This window comes from Vombatus ursinus, unplaced genomic scaffold (assembly GCF_900497805.2).
Source record: "Vombatus ursinus unplaced genomic scaffold, bare-nosed wombat genome assembly UNPS02014874.1, whole genome shotgun sequence".
NCBI lineage: Eukaryota > Metazoa > Chordata > Mammalia > Diprotodontia > Vombatidae > Vombatus > Vombatus ursinus.
Genome location: NW_020954652.1, coordinates 12403308 through 12421475, shown reverse-complemented (window position 1 = coordinate 12421475; position 18168 = coordinate 12403308). Strand labels below are relative to the sequence as shown.

The 18168-nt window shown below is 37.1% G+C and overlaps 1 protein-coding gene across 3 annotated transcripts in view; it reads left to right on the top strand.

Moving 5' to 3' along the window:
- METTL25 (methyltransferase like 25) overlaps positions 1-2161 on the top strand; it is a 152603-nt gene extending 150442 nt beyond the window's left edge. For all 3 annotated transcript variants that reach the window (XM_027842514.1, XM_027842515.1, XM_027842516.1), the window contains 2 exons: positions 584-655; positions 1921-2161. In XM_027842514.1, the coding sequence (XP_027698315.1) occupies positions 584-655; positions 1921-2037 (189 nt within the window). In that variant the 3' untranslated portion in view covers positions 2038-2161. The remainder of the gene's footprint in view (positions 1-583; positions 656-1920) is intronic.
- The last annotated feature ends 16007 nt before the right edge of the window (positions 2162-18168 follow it).

Genomic DNA, 18168 nt, shown 5'->3' with positions numbered 1-18168 from the left:
GTGTGTGTGTGTGTGTGTGTGTGTGTGTGTGTGTGTGTGTGTGTGTGTGTGAGACAGACTAAAATAGGATCTTCTGAAATTTTCTGATAGGGCACACTAACTTATTTTATGATACCCTGATTCTAAAAAAACACCAAGTTGGATCATGTCCCATTTCAAAACTCTCTTAGGTATCAGTAAAATAAGAAGAGAACACATGGAAATTTCCTTATAAGGAGTCTTATAAATGTGCAGAAATATTAGAGTTCTTTGAACCCATATTTGTCTTAATGCAGTTATTTCACAAGCATTCCTTTTAATGAATTTCATGCTTAGGGCCCCATAAATGCTTCCTGTCACATACTGCATGACCATGATACTTCAAAGCAATTTAAGTAGCATACATTTTCCCTGTTTATTACTTTGGAAAACTTTTGATCCCTTCTTTATCCCTTTGCATGATGAGCATTTGCCATATCTAGATAGATAGCTAGATTTGTAATTTTTCATCAGTATTTTCTTCAACAGGGCAAGTAAAAGGAAAAACTTTTCATCCTACTGTTTGTTTGGACAACAATTATAATATATCCAATTTTTCTTTCAGTTGAAAGTTGTTTTGGCTCCTTGTATAGAGACTTTGATACTTATGGATCGACTTTGCTATCTTAAAGAACAGGTATTTTTGCACTTTTTAAAATATCTGAAAAAATATCTTAATTGAATCAATTATCTGGTTAATTGCGAAAGAGGTGCCTTCTAAAACTCACAGTACAATTATTCTCATATTTGCAAAGTTTAAGTATTCATTCCATCTCTTTTTCAACATATGTACAACAGATGTTGTTTGTAGCGAAGCTGCAATAGTAAAGTTTATGTTCTTGTAATTGTATGGTAATTACTAGTCACTAGACAGTAAACACACAAAGCACTATGTACTTAGACATTGTGTGGCTAAAATTAGTAAAGGCTAGACAGAAGATACCCTTTATAAACTCTATTTCACACGGATTAGCATATTTATTTGAATTTCCCTACTCACATACTTTGCGGGGTATTAGTACCCTTTGGAGTAGTGTTGATGGCAATTCTTTTTTTAGTAAATCGTAATTGTATGGTTCTTGTTTGAATGGGGAAAAAAATGGCCCTTTTGGTTAGCTTTGAGGGAAGTGGTTTTTGCAGCTTCTGCTCTGGGCTATGGTCAAAATAAAGTTTTGTGACCTGTTTAAATTAAACACATTCATGGGAACAGCCCTGTTTTTCCACTATAAACCCTTCATTTTAACAGTTATACTTTATCATAAGGAGAGTTTTGCTTTCTTCTCTTCGACAGCCTACTTGGAACAAATGGATTGTAATAAATGTTTGCTTTTGTTCTAACTGGTATTTTTATGGAAAAGGCAATTTTAAAATGTTTAAATAATGATGTATTTTTCTCAGCTGCCAGCCAACTGTAAATCAAAGAATATCTTTGATTCTCAAGATGGAGGGTGGGGGAAGGGAAGATCATGCCTACTCTATTGAGCACTCATTTTCCTTTTCACAACTCTTTCCATTGACATAGGTATAATAGTTGGGCAAAATGTTATGGGCTAAAGACTACCAGATTGAAAGTTAATTGTTAGAAGTTATGAGAAATACTCATTTGTTTTTTGCAATTTATGAAAGAGGTTTCTATTCACTTATGTTGGCAATGTAAGATATCTCCGGTTAATAAATAAGAAATAATTAATTACTTTAAACCACAAATACCTTTATTTTTATTCCAATTACTTTGTATACTTTATGACACAACTCTATATTAGTCAAGGAAGACTGTTTTTCTCTCTTTTTTGTGAAATTATGTATGTCTTGTTTTTACATTACAAAAATACATGCCTACTCCATTATTTCCTTTTTCAGTCAACACATTGTTATATATCTAAAGCTCATATCAATTTACAGGACAACATTGCCTGGTCTGCACTCGTGAAGTTATTTGATCCTGTGAAATCCCCCAGATGCTATGCAGTTATTGCTCTGAAGAAACAGTCATGCTTTCAAGTTGAAGCAAGTTGTTAGATGGAACCAGGCTGGAGACTTGATGCAGTGATTGCTTTTCTAACCATCTCTTTGTAGTTTGGTATTAATATTAACAGCTGCCAGTGATGATTTCTATATGGATTTTTTAATGAGTAATAAATGAATCGTGAAAAAAATAGGATTCCAGTTTTCTTTTCTATTGTCAATCCTTTGCCACCACCCCCCCAAGAATCTGCTAAAGGGTTAATTGACTTTACTGACCCAGAAGCTGTATAGTAATATGATATTATAATGTTAGCCCTATATTCAATATTTTCAGGCCCTGGATATTTGCCTTTTGGCCTTTTCAATGACTTAAAGACAATAAAATGATATTAATAGAGTGATTCAGACTTCCAGCACTTTCTCCCACATGTGGGTAGGATTTTTAAATTTTTCAGTAGGGAAAATCTACATTAAAAGTATATCTGTACTTAGGCACTAGACTAGATATGGAAGATGGATAACATTTTAAGATTATAGATTATAAATTTTCATTCTTTTAATCTCAGCTGTATGAGGTAGTCAGTCAACAAGCATTTATTAAGTGCTTCCTGTGGATGAGGCATTGTGCTAAACACTGGGGATAAAAAGAAAAGCAAAAACAGAGCCTCTGCTCTAAAGAAGCTTACGTTCTAATGGAGATAATTGCCCATATATGTTAAAAATCAGTCTTTCCTTCTTGGGTATGTATCTAATTTTGAATAGTAAAATATCTATCTTTAGCATTATTAGGCCTGTCCTAATTATAGGGGATCAAGTAGAGCAAAGAGTGACTCATCAGTTAGCAAAGACCAAGAAAAAAAAAAATGGTGGTTGTTGCAAAGATTATGGCAACACAGGCACACTGTGTGCTATTGGTAGGCTTGTAAATTGGTCCTGCCATTTGGGAAAACAATTTGTAACCATGCTATAAAAATCCCTAAACTCTACATGTCCTTTGACCCAGCTATACTGGTACTGGGCAAATATCCCATAGAGGTCAAAGACAGAAGAGAGACATGTGCAGAAATATTTATAGCAGCACTTTTTGTGGTACAAAGCGAGTACCCATCATTTGGGGAATGGCTGAACAAATTGTAGTATTTAGAAGTATAATGGAATATTACTGTGCCGTAAGGAATGACAAACATGAAGAATTCAGGGAAAAAAAATAGAAAGTCTTGTATGAAGTGATACAAAGTGAAGTAAGCAGAACCAAGAAAATAAAAAGAATAGCATGATATATAAAAAATAAAAATATAAAACAGTACTGACAGACTCTACTCTCATCAATGCAGTAATCATTCTTGGTTTCCAAGGATTAGTGTTGAAACATGCTTCGTTTCAGGAGTGAGGTGGTGAACTACGGAGGCAGAATAAAAGGCATGCTTTCTTGAACATGGTCATTGTGTTGGTTTGTTTTGCTTAAATTCTGTTACAAAGGGGAGATGTCATTTCAAAATGACAGCAATGGAAAAATGGCAATAAAGCAGTTCTTTAGGCATAGGTGGTATTTCAGGAGCATGATATCATCTTCAGTGTTTTCGTTAGCATAGGTAGTAACCTACCGTAACTAGCAGACAAATGCTCAGGTTTACATTGCCTACCTAAGATATTGACTTTGTGTAAATATCCCTACTGATGCTCATTTGAAAAGACTTATTTAAGGCAATACTAAAATAAAAGCCATTTTTCCTAAATTTAAATGAAACAGTACCTGCTCTCAAGAAGCTTAAAATCACATAGAAAAGTCCTATTTCAGAAGACACATTTGTGAATTTGCAGTTGAATAAAATAATTTTAAAAATCAAATGAGATGGCGCAATTAGGTGGTGCAGTGGATACAGTACCAGCTCTGGAGTCAGGAGGACTTGGGTTCAAATCTGGCATCAGATACTTACTAGCTGTATGACCCTGGAGAAGTCACTTAACCTTGATTGTCACAAAAAAAGGAAAAAAAAACTAAAAGAAAAAAAATCAATATATGTCAAAGAAACAATGTATGTCAAGCACTTTACAAACCTTTAAGTACTATACATATGCTATTATTATTATGAAATCAAACCTGGCTTGGATTCTTCTAGTCTACTCAATATCAAGAGAAATTAATGTGGCATTTGCGATTAACCAGTGAATTCAGTTCATGTAAACAGTCAGCCAAGGGCAAAATAAATTCACCACATTCTAAAGATAACATTTATGTCTATTTTCAGTGTATTTTTAAAAGTCATTATTAAATTTTATTTTAAATTTATGGAACAAAACAAGCATTTCAGTGTATTTTTAAGATTAACCATCCATTCCATATGTGCTAGGCTGTGGGGGAGAGACAGAGATAAGATCATGTTCTTATCAATTAGCTTCTCATCCTATTCAACTTAGGGCAATCACTTCACTTTACTATGTTTTTAGCAAGGAAGGCCATCCTCTCTTTTCCTGAAGAATGTCTCAGAAATGACGGAAAGCCCTCTTTTTATACACTAGGAAACCTCCATCTATACAAACCGTTCAGCTCCTTACCTGGCTAAAGCCCTATATTCATATAATATTCACCAGTAAGTGAAAAGATAGTATCTTAGACCCTTCCAATACCTACACATCATATCCTGGCGTTAACATAACCTGTAGCTTTTTTGACTGTAAGTTGCAAGCATCACCTTTCTCTCTTGTTTATTGTTGTTCAAGCCTTTGAGTTGTGTCCAACTCTTTGTGACCCCATGTGGGATCTTCTTGACAGAGATACTGGAGTGATTTGCCATTTCCTTCTCCAGCTCATTTTATAGATGAAGAACTGAAGCAAACAGTGTGAAATGACTTTCCTAGGGTCACTCAGCTCACAAGTGTTTGAGGAGGATGAGTCTTCCTGATTTTAGGATCTCTCTCTCTCTCTCTCTCTCTCTCTCTCTCTCTCTCTCTCTCTCTCTCATTAAAATGTGAACCCTTAAAAGCAAGGACTACCTTGCTTTTCTATTTATATCTTTAGAACTTAGTTCAGCTTTTTGCGTATATTAAGTACTTAATAAATGCTTCATTCACAATCATAGCTAATTCTTTGTCACGTGGGCTATGTAGTGAACTAGTTAAAAATCCAAATGTTCTGCATATTTTTTCCAAGCAACAAAAAACAACAGTCTGCATGACAAAAATTAGAAATAAATTTATAACAGATAATCCCTGTATAATGAACTCATAACTCATAAAATGATTTTTGGAAATGAGACTTTGGAAACTGCTTTTCAGTGACTTTTACCCTTTCCTCTGAGGATTAGAACACCCTATACAAAGTCCTCAGACCTTTAGCTCCCACCTTTCCCCTCTGCCTTTGTTGTTGGGGCTCTCCACTGCCATCAAGAGCAAAGCTTTTCAGTCTAAAGAACCTCTACCCAATACCCATCCACTCTTTATACTCCTAGTCCTCTTCTCCTAGGTACAGAGTTCATGGGGTTCAAGAACACCAGTTCCACAGTTCAGCTGTATAGGTTGAGTTAGGCTTTTTTGGTTGGTGTGGAAACTTTCATAACTTCGTTTTGATGGTAAAAGATGTTCAGAGTTCTGAACTGACTTACAAATAAACTTTTGGAGCAAAATCCAAAAGTTGTATAAGTTGTGGAATGCCTGTATTTACAAGTGAATTAAAATACTAGGTACACATTCAAATTTGGCATTGTTTTTGGGGACAAAACATTGTATTCTGGCTCATAGTTTAAGGTTAATTTGTATTACTAAATAATACTATCTAATTTGGTGGTTTATTTGATTCAAAGAACACTTAACTACACTTTTACTGTATGCAATGTACAATGTTAGATCCTGAGGTTACAAAGAGTCGATTCAATTAGACACAGATTTCATAAACTACCATTTGTGAGGCACCGTGCTTACTAGTCATTAGGAATCCAAAGATAGCTCTGATTTCAAGAGGCCCTTCCCTTGAGAAGCTTATAGTCTTCTTCAGGGGTTCCTTGATCTTTTTTTGTGTCATGAACTCCTTTAGCAATATGGTAAAAACCCATGAAGTCTTTCTCAGAGTAATGTCTTTAAATGCAAAACAAAAACATAGGATTACAAAGAAAACTACTGAAACATATTGAAATGAAGATGTAATTTTTTTTTCTAGTCTGAGTTCATAGACTTCCCCACCAACTATCACCACCTCTAGGTTGAAACCCAGGTCACCTGTAAGGAAAGACAAGAACAAAAGTCAACCAATCTAGCTTTTATTAAGCCTGTACTGTGTGCCACACAAATAAAAATGAAATGGGTGATTGTTAAATAAATGCAGAGAAAAAAAGAGTATGTGTTATGAGAAATTTTAGAAGAATATCACTTTGCTCCTGGTTGGTAGGAGTTGACAAAGCTATAAATACAAAGTCACATCTGAGCTGGTCCTTCTAAGAAAGAAATTGATATTAACATATAGAGAATTTTCCAGATGTAAACAGAGGTCAGTAGAGAAGAGGATGGAAGGTAATTTGTTTTACCTGCATTGTAAATAATAATAGTAATAATAACTAATGTTTATATAGAACTTAGTATGTGTCAGGCACTGTGCTAAGCACTTTATAATTATAATCTCATTTGCTCTTTACAGAACCCCTCCCTATTTTACAGATGAGGCAACTGAGACAAATTGAGGTGAAGTGACTTGCCCAGGGTCACTCAGTTTGTAAGTTTCTGAGGCCAGGTTTAAACACAGGTCTTCCCTACTCTAAGACTGTATCTGCTTACCACCAACCTACAAATTAGGCTAAAAATAATATGAGATTAGACTAGAAAGGTATTTGGGGGCAGTAATTAATACCAAGAATAGGATTTTATGCTTTAACCAGTTGGCAATGGAACCATTGAAGGTTTTTGTGTAGAAAAGTAACATGACTTGTGTTGGGAAGATTACTTACGTACTGATTTTGAAGATGAAGATTTGACAGTATAGATGGTATCAGATTTAAGTCTTGTCTCTGTCATACTGGATGTGTAACCGGGCAAGTCACAACTTCAGGACACTTTAGGCAACTCTCCAAGACAGTAAATAAGTTGTAGAGAAGGTGCTACCCTTCATTGGTAGCTGGAATTTCTTCACCCAGAAGTTCACTATGCCAGTATCATAGATCCAGTTCCTAGACTATGTTCTCAATACTGTTCATACAAAGATAAAAGCAAAATTGTCCCTTCCCTCAAGGACCTAGTATTCTACTGGGGAGAGGGAGTAATTGGATTGATGACAAATAGATGAATAGCATGGATGATGATGATGATGATGATAATGACAGATAAATGGATGATGATGATGATGGATGGATGCAGTGAGCTCCAATTTAGAAAGTGCTCTAAGGGATGCAAAGTGCTTTACATATATTATTTTTTTTACAACATACCTTGTGTGGTATGTGCTATTATTATTCCAATTTTATAGGTATAGCATATAGAGACTTTGAACTCACTTGTGCCTTGGACTGGCAGGTCAAGTCCCCAGAGCTCAGCTGCTACAGCTCCTTTCAGAATGTAGAGGTTGTTCTGAGAGACTGGAGGTATGAAAGAAAGAAGGAAAAGAAAAGAAGGAAGGAAGGAAGGAAGAGGAAAGAAGGAAGAAAGAAAATCCCGAGTCCCTTCTTGTTTGCTTCTGCACATGATTATCAGTTGGTATCAATTAGCCAGATTTAATCAGCTTTTTAAAAAGGCTATTTTACTAAGGTGGCATAGTAAGAACAGAGGCAGAAAACACTCCCAAAATTCTGACATACTTTCCTACCAAGACAGAGTTAAGAGAAAAGTGGGCTCAAGCTTAAGAAGCATACAAGGTAAAGGAGAAATTTATAGCTCCTGGTTGCTAGAAGTTCTTTTCTCCTCTTTTGGGGCTTCTCCTGAAGTTCCCCTTAGGCATTATATAGTTCTTCTGTTGGCCTCTTCCTTGGTGTGTCTAATTTGTCTTTGGTTCCCAATGAAGACGTTGCATCAGCTATTTATATGGCTGCTGCTAAGACTAGGATACTGATGGAAATTCCAAAATCCTCCAATCTATCAACAAAGTCCTTGTCTGATCAAGGCAGGGAGAGAAGAGGCTCTGCAATCCCAGCCCCTCTCAAAGGATTGTCTAGAATGTTTCCCCACTAAGGTACCAAATGGAATGCCTGGTTTCAAGTAAGTTTGCTGATTTTATATAAGACCTCCTAGATATGACCAAATCTCTGCAACTACTCATATATAACAGGCTTCCTGTTGTACCTAGTTGAAGTGATTTTCATTGATTTATTCTGTGGAGATGTCCTCATCTGGCTAAAGGTATTCTGGCTAAGTGGGGTGGGGCAATTGATTGACGCAGTTGACACCTCCCTACCCTTACACAGATGAAGAAAGGGAATGGTTAAGTGACTTCCCCAGAATTAAACACATAATAAGCTTCCTGGGCAAAATTCAACCTTGCATAGTTTATCATTTTATCCACTCCACTCTGTTTACAAAGCAGCACAAATTAATTTCAAAATAGAATGTTAAAAATTCAAGGGAGGGGCATAAAAGACCTTCTATAAAAGCAGCATCTGAAGTTGGCTTTCAAAGGAAGTAGAAATTCCAAGAGGCAGAGGTAATGAAGGCACACATAATAAACACAAAGACAGAGGTTTTGACTAGAGTAGAACGTATATCAAAAGAAGTGATGTGAAATAAGATTAGAAAGGTAGTTGGAAGGTAAACTGTGGAGGGACTTAAATTGTGTCCTTTTGGTAGCAATAGTGATAACTTGAAGATTTCTTTTTTTTTTTTAAGTAAGGTAGGTGGCATCCTTGGATCTGTGTTTAGAGATTAGTTTGTCAACTGAGTAGAAAATTCATTAGAGGAGAGACTTCTGTCAGGAGGACCAATTACAAGGCTATTAAAATAGTCCACAAAAGAGTGTATGAGGTCATGATATCCAGCCAAGCTTGTGTGAGTAATATATTTAAGAGATAATACGTTTGAGCGGCAATATATAAAGAGAGAGGAGGGGAAGGGAAGGGCGGAATTGGTAAAATTCTCAGCTCCTAATCAGGTGTTCTTAGGTTCAAATCCCACCTCTGACATTTGCTACCTTTGTGACGCTAGGCAAGTCATTTAGCCTCTATATGTCAGGCAACTCTTCAAAACTTACCTGCTACAGTATGGGGGGGAGGGGGGAAAGAAAAGAGTCACCATGGTGGAGGGAGTTCCCACACTAGAAGTTCCTTAGTTTTAACATCATCAATTTGGCAAATGAGTGGAGGGTGATTGGAGAAGGGAGAGAGGCAGGCAGGAAGACCTGTTGATTGTAAAAGTCCAGGAGAAATATGATGAAGGCTTAAACTAGGGTGTGGGTGTCTACGAATATTATATATTCTATCATTCAGGAGTTATTTATTAGGCTCTAAGTAGGTGCGAAGTATTATGCTAGGTGCTGAGGGGAGAATAAAAGAGATGAGAGAAAGTGCCTGCCCTCCAGAGGTTTCTCCTTCACACACAAGAAACACATATGAAATAGTTCAGTTTGCCATGGAGGTAATGACTATTAGGGAAAAGATTGTCCAGTGTTAGGATTATGTACATTTGTCTTATATTCTCCATGAATTGCAAAATTCCCCTCCTCCTTAAGAACCAGGATGTTTTTCGTTCTTTTTTAAATCAATCTCAATGGCTTGTATTCATGAGTGAGGACGAAAAGTCTGCTGTGAAGAACACGTGCTCTGTTTGACCTGTGACAAAACTGATTGAAACTCTCCAAACTTCCCCAGATGGCTTGTACTTGGCCAGCGATGCTACTGGCTGCATGTGTGGGAATTTATTAGTTGATGTCTTTATCTCAATGGGTTGCCTCATTAAGTTTGCAGATGTTCCATCAATGTAAGACTTTTTAAAAAATCATACTGTTTTTATTAGAACTTTCCAATGTACAGCACAGCCTGGTAGAGTTAACACAGTACAATAGAGAACAAAGAAGCATTATTAAAGTCTCATGGGAAGGGGGGGTGGGGAATACCCCCTCACTTGTGTTAGGGAAGCTATGGTCAAGCACCTACAAATTGAGGGGGAAATGCCCAGATGCTAAATTGAGATTCTTTCCTGTTTGGTCTATGGGTGATTGGAATAAGGTGAAATGAGTAATGTAGTAGTATACCAGCCAATTAGCTGACTTCATGTGTTCACCATTGAGATTAACCATGAGTTGGTTAACTCCTCTTTTAGGAGAGGCCATAGTCTACCATAACTGCTGCAAGTCTTTTAGAGACTCAATCTTAGATGGGGTGTTCCATAAAGCAGAGCATGCCCAAGTAATGTGTTTCAAGGGAAAGATAAAACAATTCCAGATACCAACTGATTTTTATATAAGAGAACAATGTGGTGCCCTGGTAGCTTCAGAACAGTCTCAGATTTTCACGAACAACAATTATTTCTACATGCAAGCAAGACCAAATGTAGGAATGAGGCAAACTTAAATCCTAGAGGACAAGAGACATAGTTGTTCTATTTTTAATGAGCAGGTTTTCAGTTGTTTGTGTGGTTTTTTTTTTCCTTTTTCCACTGCTGGATTTGAAAAATTAAGTAGTTTTGTGTGGTTTCACCCACTCCAAAGGATTAAGCTGACCACAGCAGGTGACAAAGGAAAGAGCAATTTTAATACATGAAATGCAGACACATTCTAAGTATAAAAACTGAGCTGTTCAAGAGACCATCTTGATGTTAACACAAGTAATCCATACTTGACTGTGAAAAGTCATGTCTTGACAGCCATCCAGATTACATAAGAAATAATGAAAAAGGATTTGAACGCCAATGTTGGAGAGTACATTTGTGCCATAAACTCTCAAATGCCTTTGATACTACAAAAGAACTATGATATCATCATCATAATAGCTAATGCTTATATAAGTTTATATAACACTTTAAGGTTTACAAAGCACTTTATATATATTATCTAATTTATTAAAAAAAATAAAAAGAAACCCTGTACAGTAAGAGCCACTAGCCCCATTTTACAGATAAGAAAAGGAAAGCTAAGAGGTTAATGATTGTCTAGGATCACACAGCTAGTAAACAGTTGAGGAAAGATTTGAACCCAGGTCTTTCCAGTGCCAAACTTTATTAGATAATGTCTTTAATTCGGGGGGTTAAAAATATTTCACCTTGGGGCCAACTTTCTGAACTTACTTAGGCTGGCCCTTAAAGATAGCTTGTTGGCGAGCCAGTATTAGCCTCTGTCTGAGCTTATGGTTGACTGGCACAAACTTTGAGAGCCACATATTCGCTCCACATCATGAGAAGGAATGAGATGGAACTTTGGCAGAAGAAAATCTTTTAATAACACAAATAAGAGAAAGGCAGTTTGATGTAGCTGATAGAAAGTCAGAAGGGTCTCTGAGTCAGAAGACCTGGGTTGAAGTTCTGTTTCTAAAACAAACTGGTTATGTGACCCTGGATGAGTCACCTAACTTTTCAATTCCCTAGGCAGCTCTCTTAGATGGCATTTCAGAGAAGGTGCCAACATGCATTAGTAGCAGGATTTTTCTATATTAACAAAATCATGGATTCAGCTCCAATCCCTAATACAAACAAATTTGTGTGGCTTTATTTCTCCATAAACTGTGCCCAACTATCTATGACACAAATATATGAAATATAGTAAACAAAAAAAGTTCTCACTTCAGGGCTCTTCCCATAGAATTTTAATATCTGCTTTTGTTTTCAACGAGATCATCAATAAAGTGTTCCCACTGTAATTTCAAAATTGCAACTACCTAGGTAAATAAAAGTATTCCATTACATTTATCCATAGATGTCAGTAGAATGTCTTCTACCTCGAGGTTAAACATGGTTAAGTATTAAAAGCAAACAAAAGCTCCTTAGTGTTCCTTAGCTGTGAAAATTGTAACTATGGCCAAAAAACATCAGGCTTCATTTGGTGAATATATGTGCAGACTGTACCACAAGTATCCCTGCAGTGTGTTTGAAGGGGATTACTATTCATTTTATCTAGAGTGCGTTTGCAGCTTTCTATGAAAGACACCTGTGAAAGGGTCAGCTCTCACTAGACCACTCAGAAGTTAAACTAATTGGCTCAGGGATAAGAATCCCATTGATGTTATAAATAATCTTCCAATTGCAACCTAATTTTATTTTAATCATTTCTGGAGAAATACTTTATTTTATATTTGAACTTTGTTGTTTCATAACTGGAGGATGTTACAGGTGGATCTTAGTTTTTAACTTGAGACTATTTCTCAAGAATGGGGCTAAGGCTATTGAATTTTAAGTAAAGAACATCTATCAAAGTAACAATATTCTTATGCAAAGTATCAATCCTCATGTTCAATACAAAATAAACCATTTGCTAAGTGCTATTGAAGGACATTCAATATTAAAAAATTCTAAGTATGTTCATGCAAATTCCTGCTATCTAATAGCAATTGGGAGTTCCTGGCCTCGCCACATGCTTTTATTTTTCTGACCCTTTATCAGGTTACTCAGAAATGTTGTTCCACACTTTCTCCTTGCCCCCCATCCCCTCTTCTCCCCTCATCCCTTTTTCTCAGTAAAAATAAACCATTTGATAAGTGTTATTGAAGGACACAAAATATGTTCATGCAAATTCCTGCTATCTAATAGCAATTGGGAGCTCCTGGCCTTGCCACAATGCAGTTATTTTAAGAATGCTGAGGCCAACCAAGATTAGAAGAGAAGCAGAAAGCTGGGAAACAATTTTTACAGCCTGTGTCTCTGATAAAGCACTCATTTCTAAAATATATAGAGAATTGAGTCACATTTATAAGAATACAGGTTATTCCCCAATTGATAAATGGTCAAAAAGGATATGAACAGTCAGTTTTCAGATAAAGAAATTAAAGCTATCTATAGTCATATAAAAAATGCTCTAAATCACTATGATTAGAGAAATGAAAATTAAAACAACTCTGAGTTACAACCTTACACCTATCAGATTGGCTATTATGACAAGAAAAGAAAATGATAAATGTTGGAGAAGATGTGATAAAATTGGAACACTAATGCATTGTTGGTGGAGTGGTGAACTGATCCAACCATTCTGGAGAGCAATTTGGAACTATACCCAAAGGAGTATAAAACTGTGCATACCCTTTGGTCCAGCAATACCACTACTGGGTCTGTATCCCAAAGAGATCATAAAAAAGGAAAAGGACCCACATGTACAAAAATATTTATAGCAGCTCTTTTTTGTGATGGCCAAGAATTGGAAACTGAGGGCATGCCCATCAATTGGGGAATGCCTGAACAAGTTGTAGTATATGAATGTAATGAAATGCTATTATTTTATAAGAAATGATGAGCAGATGGATTTCAGAAACACCCAGAAAGACTTATATGAACCGATGCTGAGTGAAGTGAGCAGAACCAGGAGAACATTGTACACAGTAACAACAACACTTTGCAATGACCAATTCTGATAGACTTAGCTCTTCTCAGCAATACAATGATTTAAGACACTTTGAAGATTCAAGATGGAATATGCTATCCACATACAGAGAAAAAACTATGGAGTTTGAATGCAGATCAAAGCATGCTGTTTTCTCTTTTTTCCCCTTTCTCATATTTTTTTCCCTTCTCTTCTGATTCTTTCACAACACGACTAACGTGGAAATATGTTTAATATGATTGTACATGTTTAGCCTATTTCAGATTGCATGCCACCTTGGGGAGGGGGGAGGGGAGGGAGGGAGAAAAAATTTGAAACTCAAAATATTATAAAAGTGAATGTTGAAAATTAAAAAAAAAAGAATGCTGAGACCACATAATATGGTTTTTATATCTCTTTTGCTACTTTTCAAAATCTGTTTTCATGCATCCTACCCTCCTGCTTCAGGTAAAGGGGCAGTCCTTCTCTTTGTCAAAGACTCTCCTCCTCCCCTACACTCTAGTCCTACTTCCTATCCTCTCCTCCAGGACTTGCTCCCTTTGACTCTTCTTTACCTCATCTGGAATCTCTCCTCTCTGCTGATTGTACCCTTCTCTCCCATCCTAAAATACTTTCTTTTTATTCTGCTACCCCTTTAAACTGTTATACCAACTCTCTCCTACCACACTGTCAAAGTTCTAGAAAAAAGTAATCTTTGATTACTGCCTTTATTTTCTCACCATACACTCACATCTCAACCACTGTCACCCCCCAGCAATCTAAGTGATTTCCCTTCCACTTTTCTGAAACTGCTTTGTCAAGGTGACTGATAATATCTTAATTGCCAAATCCAGGATCCTTTCTTTCCCAGTCTCCTTGACCTTCCTTTAGCATCTGACATTGATGGCTACTTTTTTGTCTTCTTCTTTTTCTTTTTTTTTTCCTTTTTGGTGAGGCAATCAGGGTTAAGTGACTTGCCCAGGGTCATAAAGCTAGTAAGTGTCAAATGTCTGAGGCTGGATTTGAACTCAGGTCCTCTTGACTCCAAGGCCAGAGCTCTATCCACTGTGCCACCTAGCTGCCCCAAAAGCTGCTTCTACTGACCTTGACTTCCAAGGCAGTGTGATGTATTTCTAAGGCAGTACTTTTGTATTTGTAACCCAGTCAGTAGAATATAATAGACATTTATAAATACTTGTTGATTAATTAATTGATCAGGACAGTATAAATGTGAGTTTGAAGCCAACCTACCACATTTTACCCTGGATACCTTAATAAGGTGAGATCGTGTCTCAACAATGTTAGACTTTACAGTAAATGTATAAAGCCATTCAAACTTAAGTTTGATTTAGATAGGCTGAGGAAACTTGGCCACACTTTAGAAGTCTCTATAAATTAATAACTTTTTAAGAGAAATATATAAAATCCCTATACTTCTTTTGGCACACTAATATACATCATCTTTCTTGTTTACCCTTGAATCAGGTTTCTTTTGCACCCAAACCCATGGGACCTTTTCATGTTAATAAAGATGTCAAGCCAGCTGGTATCGAGTTTTGCACAGAATTTATCAAGGAAATCAAGACAGAGTAAATCTACCCAGGCAACAAATCAGATTGTTTGGCTGAAGCTCAAATTGCCTTAACACCCAAGCTGTCAACTTCCACAAAACATGGATAAAAGAGCAAGGAAATTGGCTCTTTTAATAACTCGGGGGGGGGGGGGGGGGGGCATGTCTCACAGTCGAAAAGCAAGCCCAAGTCAGGAGACAGAGTTTTACCTCTTCTTGCAATATAAAATTCCTGATGATTTCTTTTAAATGTATTTTGCATTAGCATTTCAAAAACCCTACCTACTCCTTTCAGCACCTTGGAATCTGCCAGTACATATTGCCTATTTTGAAATAAATGTATGGGAATCATGAGTTTAGCTGCTCACCTCATAAAAACGGTATGTCAGAAATCAGTCCTGATTACACACAAGGAAATCGTCAAATAGCATATGACAATGGACAGCAGCCTAGGAGAGTTTTATTGCCTGGCTGTGAAGACCCAGAACTCAGGGAAACATCTAGTAAGGAAAATGTCTATCTAACTAATCGACTGATGGCTAAACAGCTTAATGGTTTGGCTGAAACCAATTCAGTTAATTTATGGGTTTAAAGTCTCATGAGCCTGAAAGACAGTAAACTGAATATAAAAATATGCAAGGACGTACACTGAAGACCAGGCCAGACATGGCTGCTGTCCAGTGGACTCACCCTGAAATCCTTGCACAAACCCAACAACAACAAACCCACTACATATGGTCCAAAAGTCTCAGGCTTTGCCTGTATTCTGGACTCTACTTCCTCTGTCCTCTCATGCTTCTTGGCAACACTCTCTGCTCAGAAAAAGTCAAAAGTTCCAGTGCAGGCAAATCCTCTTCCTCTAATCTAATAAACATTAGAAGTATAATAAAATATAATATAATAAACAGCAGTACAAGATACATAAAAATCATAGCCTTCTGACTCTGAGAGACAGATTTTCTTTTCTTTCAGAAGTAGCAGCATTGTTAGCTTTTAGCATCTCCATGCCACAAAATAGACTTTATCTTTCACATTGCGAAGTATGCTGAGATCATTAAAATGTTATTCCTATATCCCCCCCACCCCAATCTTTCTGTGCCTGAGGCTAGGATAGAGAAGTCTTTGTACCTTAGCAGTGCTTTGAAAAAAGTGTGGATGAATCCCCATTCCCCCTTCTATTCAGTCCTATTAATTGAGTTTGGTGTCGACTCTGCAAAATCATTCATCCTCATCCCCTCCAATCTTTTCCCATTGGCAATCTAATACAAACCCTCATTATCACCTTCCTAGCCTACTGCAGTAGCTTCCTAAAGGATCTTCCTTCCTGCTTCTCTCTCCCTATAGTCCACTCTTTATACAGCTACCAGAATAATCTCCCTTTTGTACAGATCTGATCTTGTCACTTCTTTATTCAAGTCTTCATAGTTATTTATTTCCTAAATTCAAACCACTTTTTGTCAGATGCTCAACCATGGGGAACAGGGTAATAGAGCTGACACTTGCAGATAATTAAGGTGTAAGGTCCCCCCCCCAAGGGGACAAAGGAGCATGAGTCAAACCTTGGCTGAGAGTATTTAGTAATAATAATATTATGATAATAAATAGCATTGATAAAGAGCCTTAAGATTGCAAAGCACTTTATACATTATCCAATTCGATCTTATTAAACACTAATGTCTTTCAGATACTCTACAATCCAGCCAAACTGGACTTCTTGCGGTTCCTAACACGTGACATTCCATCTATCATCATTTTTGTGCTTTCACTAGCTATCTCCCATGCCTATAATGTACTCCTTGCTCATATTCACCTCTTAGAAACCCTACTTTCCTTCAAATTTCAACTCAAATGTCTTTTCTATATGAGTGAGACCTTTTCAGATCACCATTGTTACTAATGCTTTCTTAATCCTTTCCTCTCCCCCAATTGCCTTGCATTTGGATTGTTTTGCCAGACTCCAGTTCTGGATTATGTCCACTATCTGTGTCCGCCAATCTACTCAGATGTTGCTGAGCCGAGCTGGAAGAAGTCACACGAATGTGCTGACTGGGTACACTAAAAATCCATGTAATCCAACTTCAATTGGCCCCTCGCTGCTTCAAGGCAAACCTTTTATTCCTCTCTAATTGGTTCCCTATCTCATGCTCCAAAAAACTATTCCAAATCTTCTCTTCTCCCCTCAACCTCTTCATATGTGCCCCTTTACCACTTTTCCATCTAAGGAACTCACCTCTGAATTTAATGAGAAAATTGAGGCTGTGTCCACCTTCTCACCTCAAAACCCTTTGACTTTGCCCTTGATTCCAACCTCTCTCAACTCCAAAAGATTGCCAATTCAAATCTTCCATCTCTATCTAAAATTCCTTCTCTACTGTCTTCAGATATGCCTAAGGTTCCCCTCTCCTTAAGAAACCTTCACTAGATCCTACCATCCCTTCAGATTATAATTTTCTAGCTCTTATAGTGCCCACAGACCATACAGAGATGCAAAAAGCTTGGGTAAGTTGTTGGTTGAGTGGATGGAGGATCTAGCCTCGTTCTTTCTGGTGGAGAAGAGGTGTTAGATTCTATTACTTCTTCCCCAGTATCTATTTACTTGATGGAGAGATGGGGTTGAAAAACTATATTCACACACAAACAAATCTAGCCAGAGGTATTTTGGGAACACTCATATTGGAAGGCAGAAACCCTGGTAACCTGCGTGATTTGAACTGGACTTCTGTATACCTCCTGCCACCTATGGATAGACACAGGTCAGCAGGGTTCCTATTAGAGATCTTCAGTCTCCTATAAACAAAGATAATTAGAGCTACCTCATTTGTCCTATTCAGTATTCTGATTAGAGGAAAGCATGAACTTACAAATAGAATGAGAATCAGCCACAAAGCCCCGTGTACACCAAGACCTATACAAGCTTAATCATTCTATTGGTGCATAACCCTACTTTGTAATCACTCCCCAGTAAATCTTAGTTATATGTGTGTGTGTGTGTGTGTGTGTGTGTGTGTGTATCAAGGGAGAAGAGTTGGAATCATTTTCTTCAACAAGGAGAAAAATCCTGGGGGCTGCTTTATATATCATTAGCCCCATTACTTCTGGGGTTGACTGCAACCCCACCCATGTACAGAAATGAGTTATACCATGGAGGTATTGTTTATAGCCTCTTACATTTCTAAATATTGAAGGTCTTTCCAGCCATAGAACTATA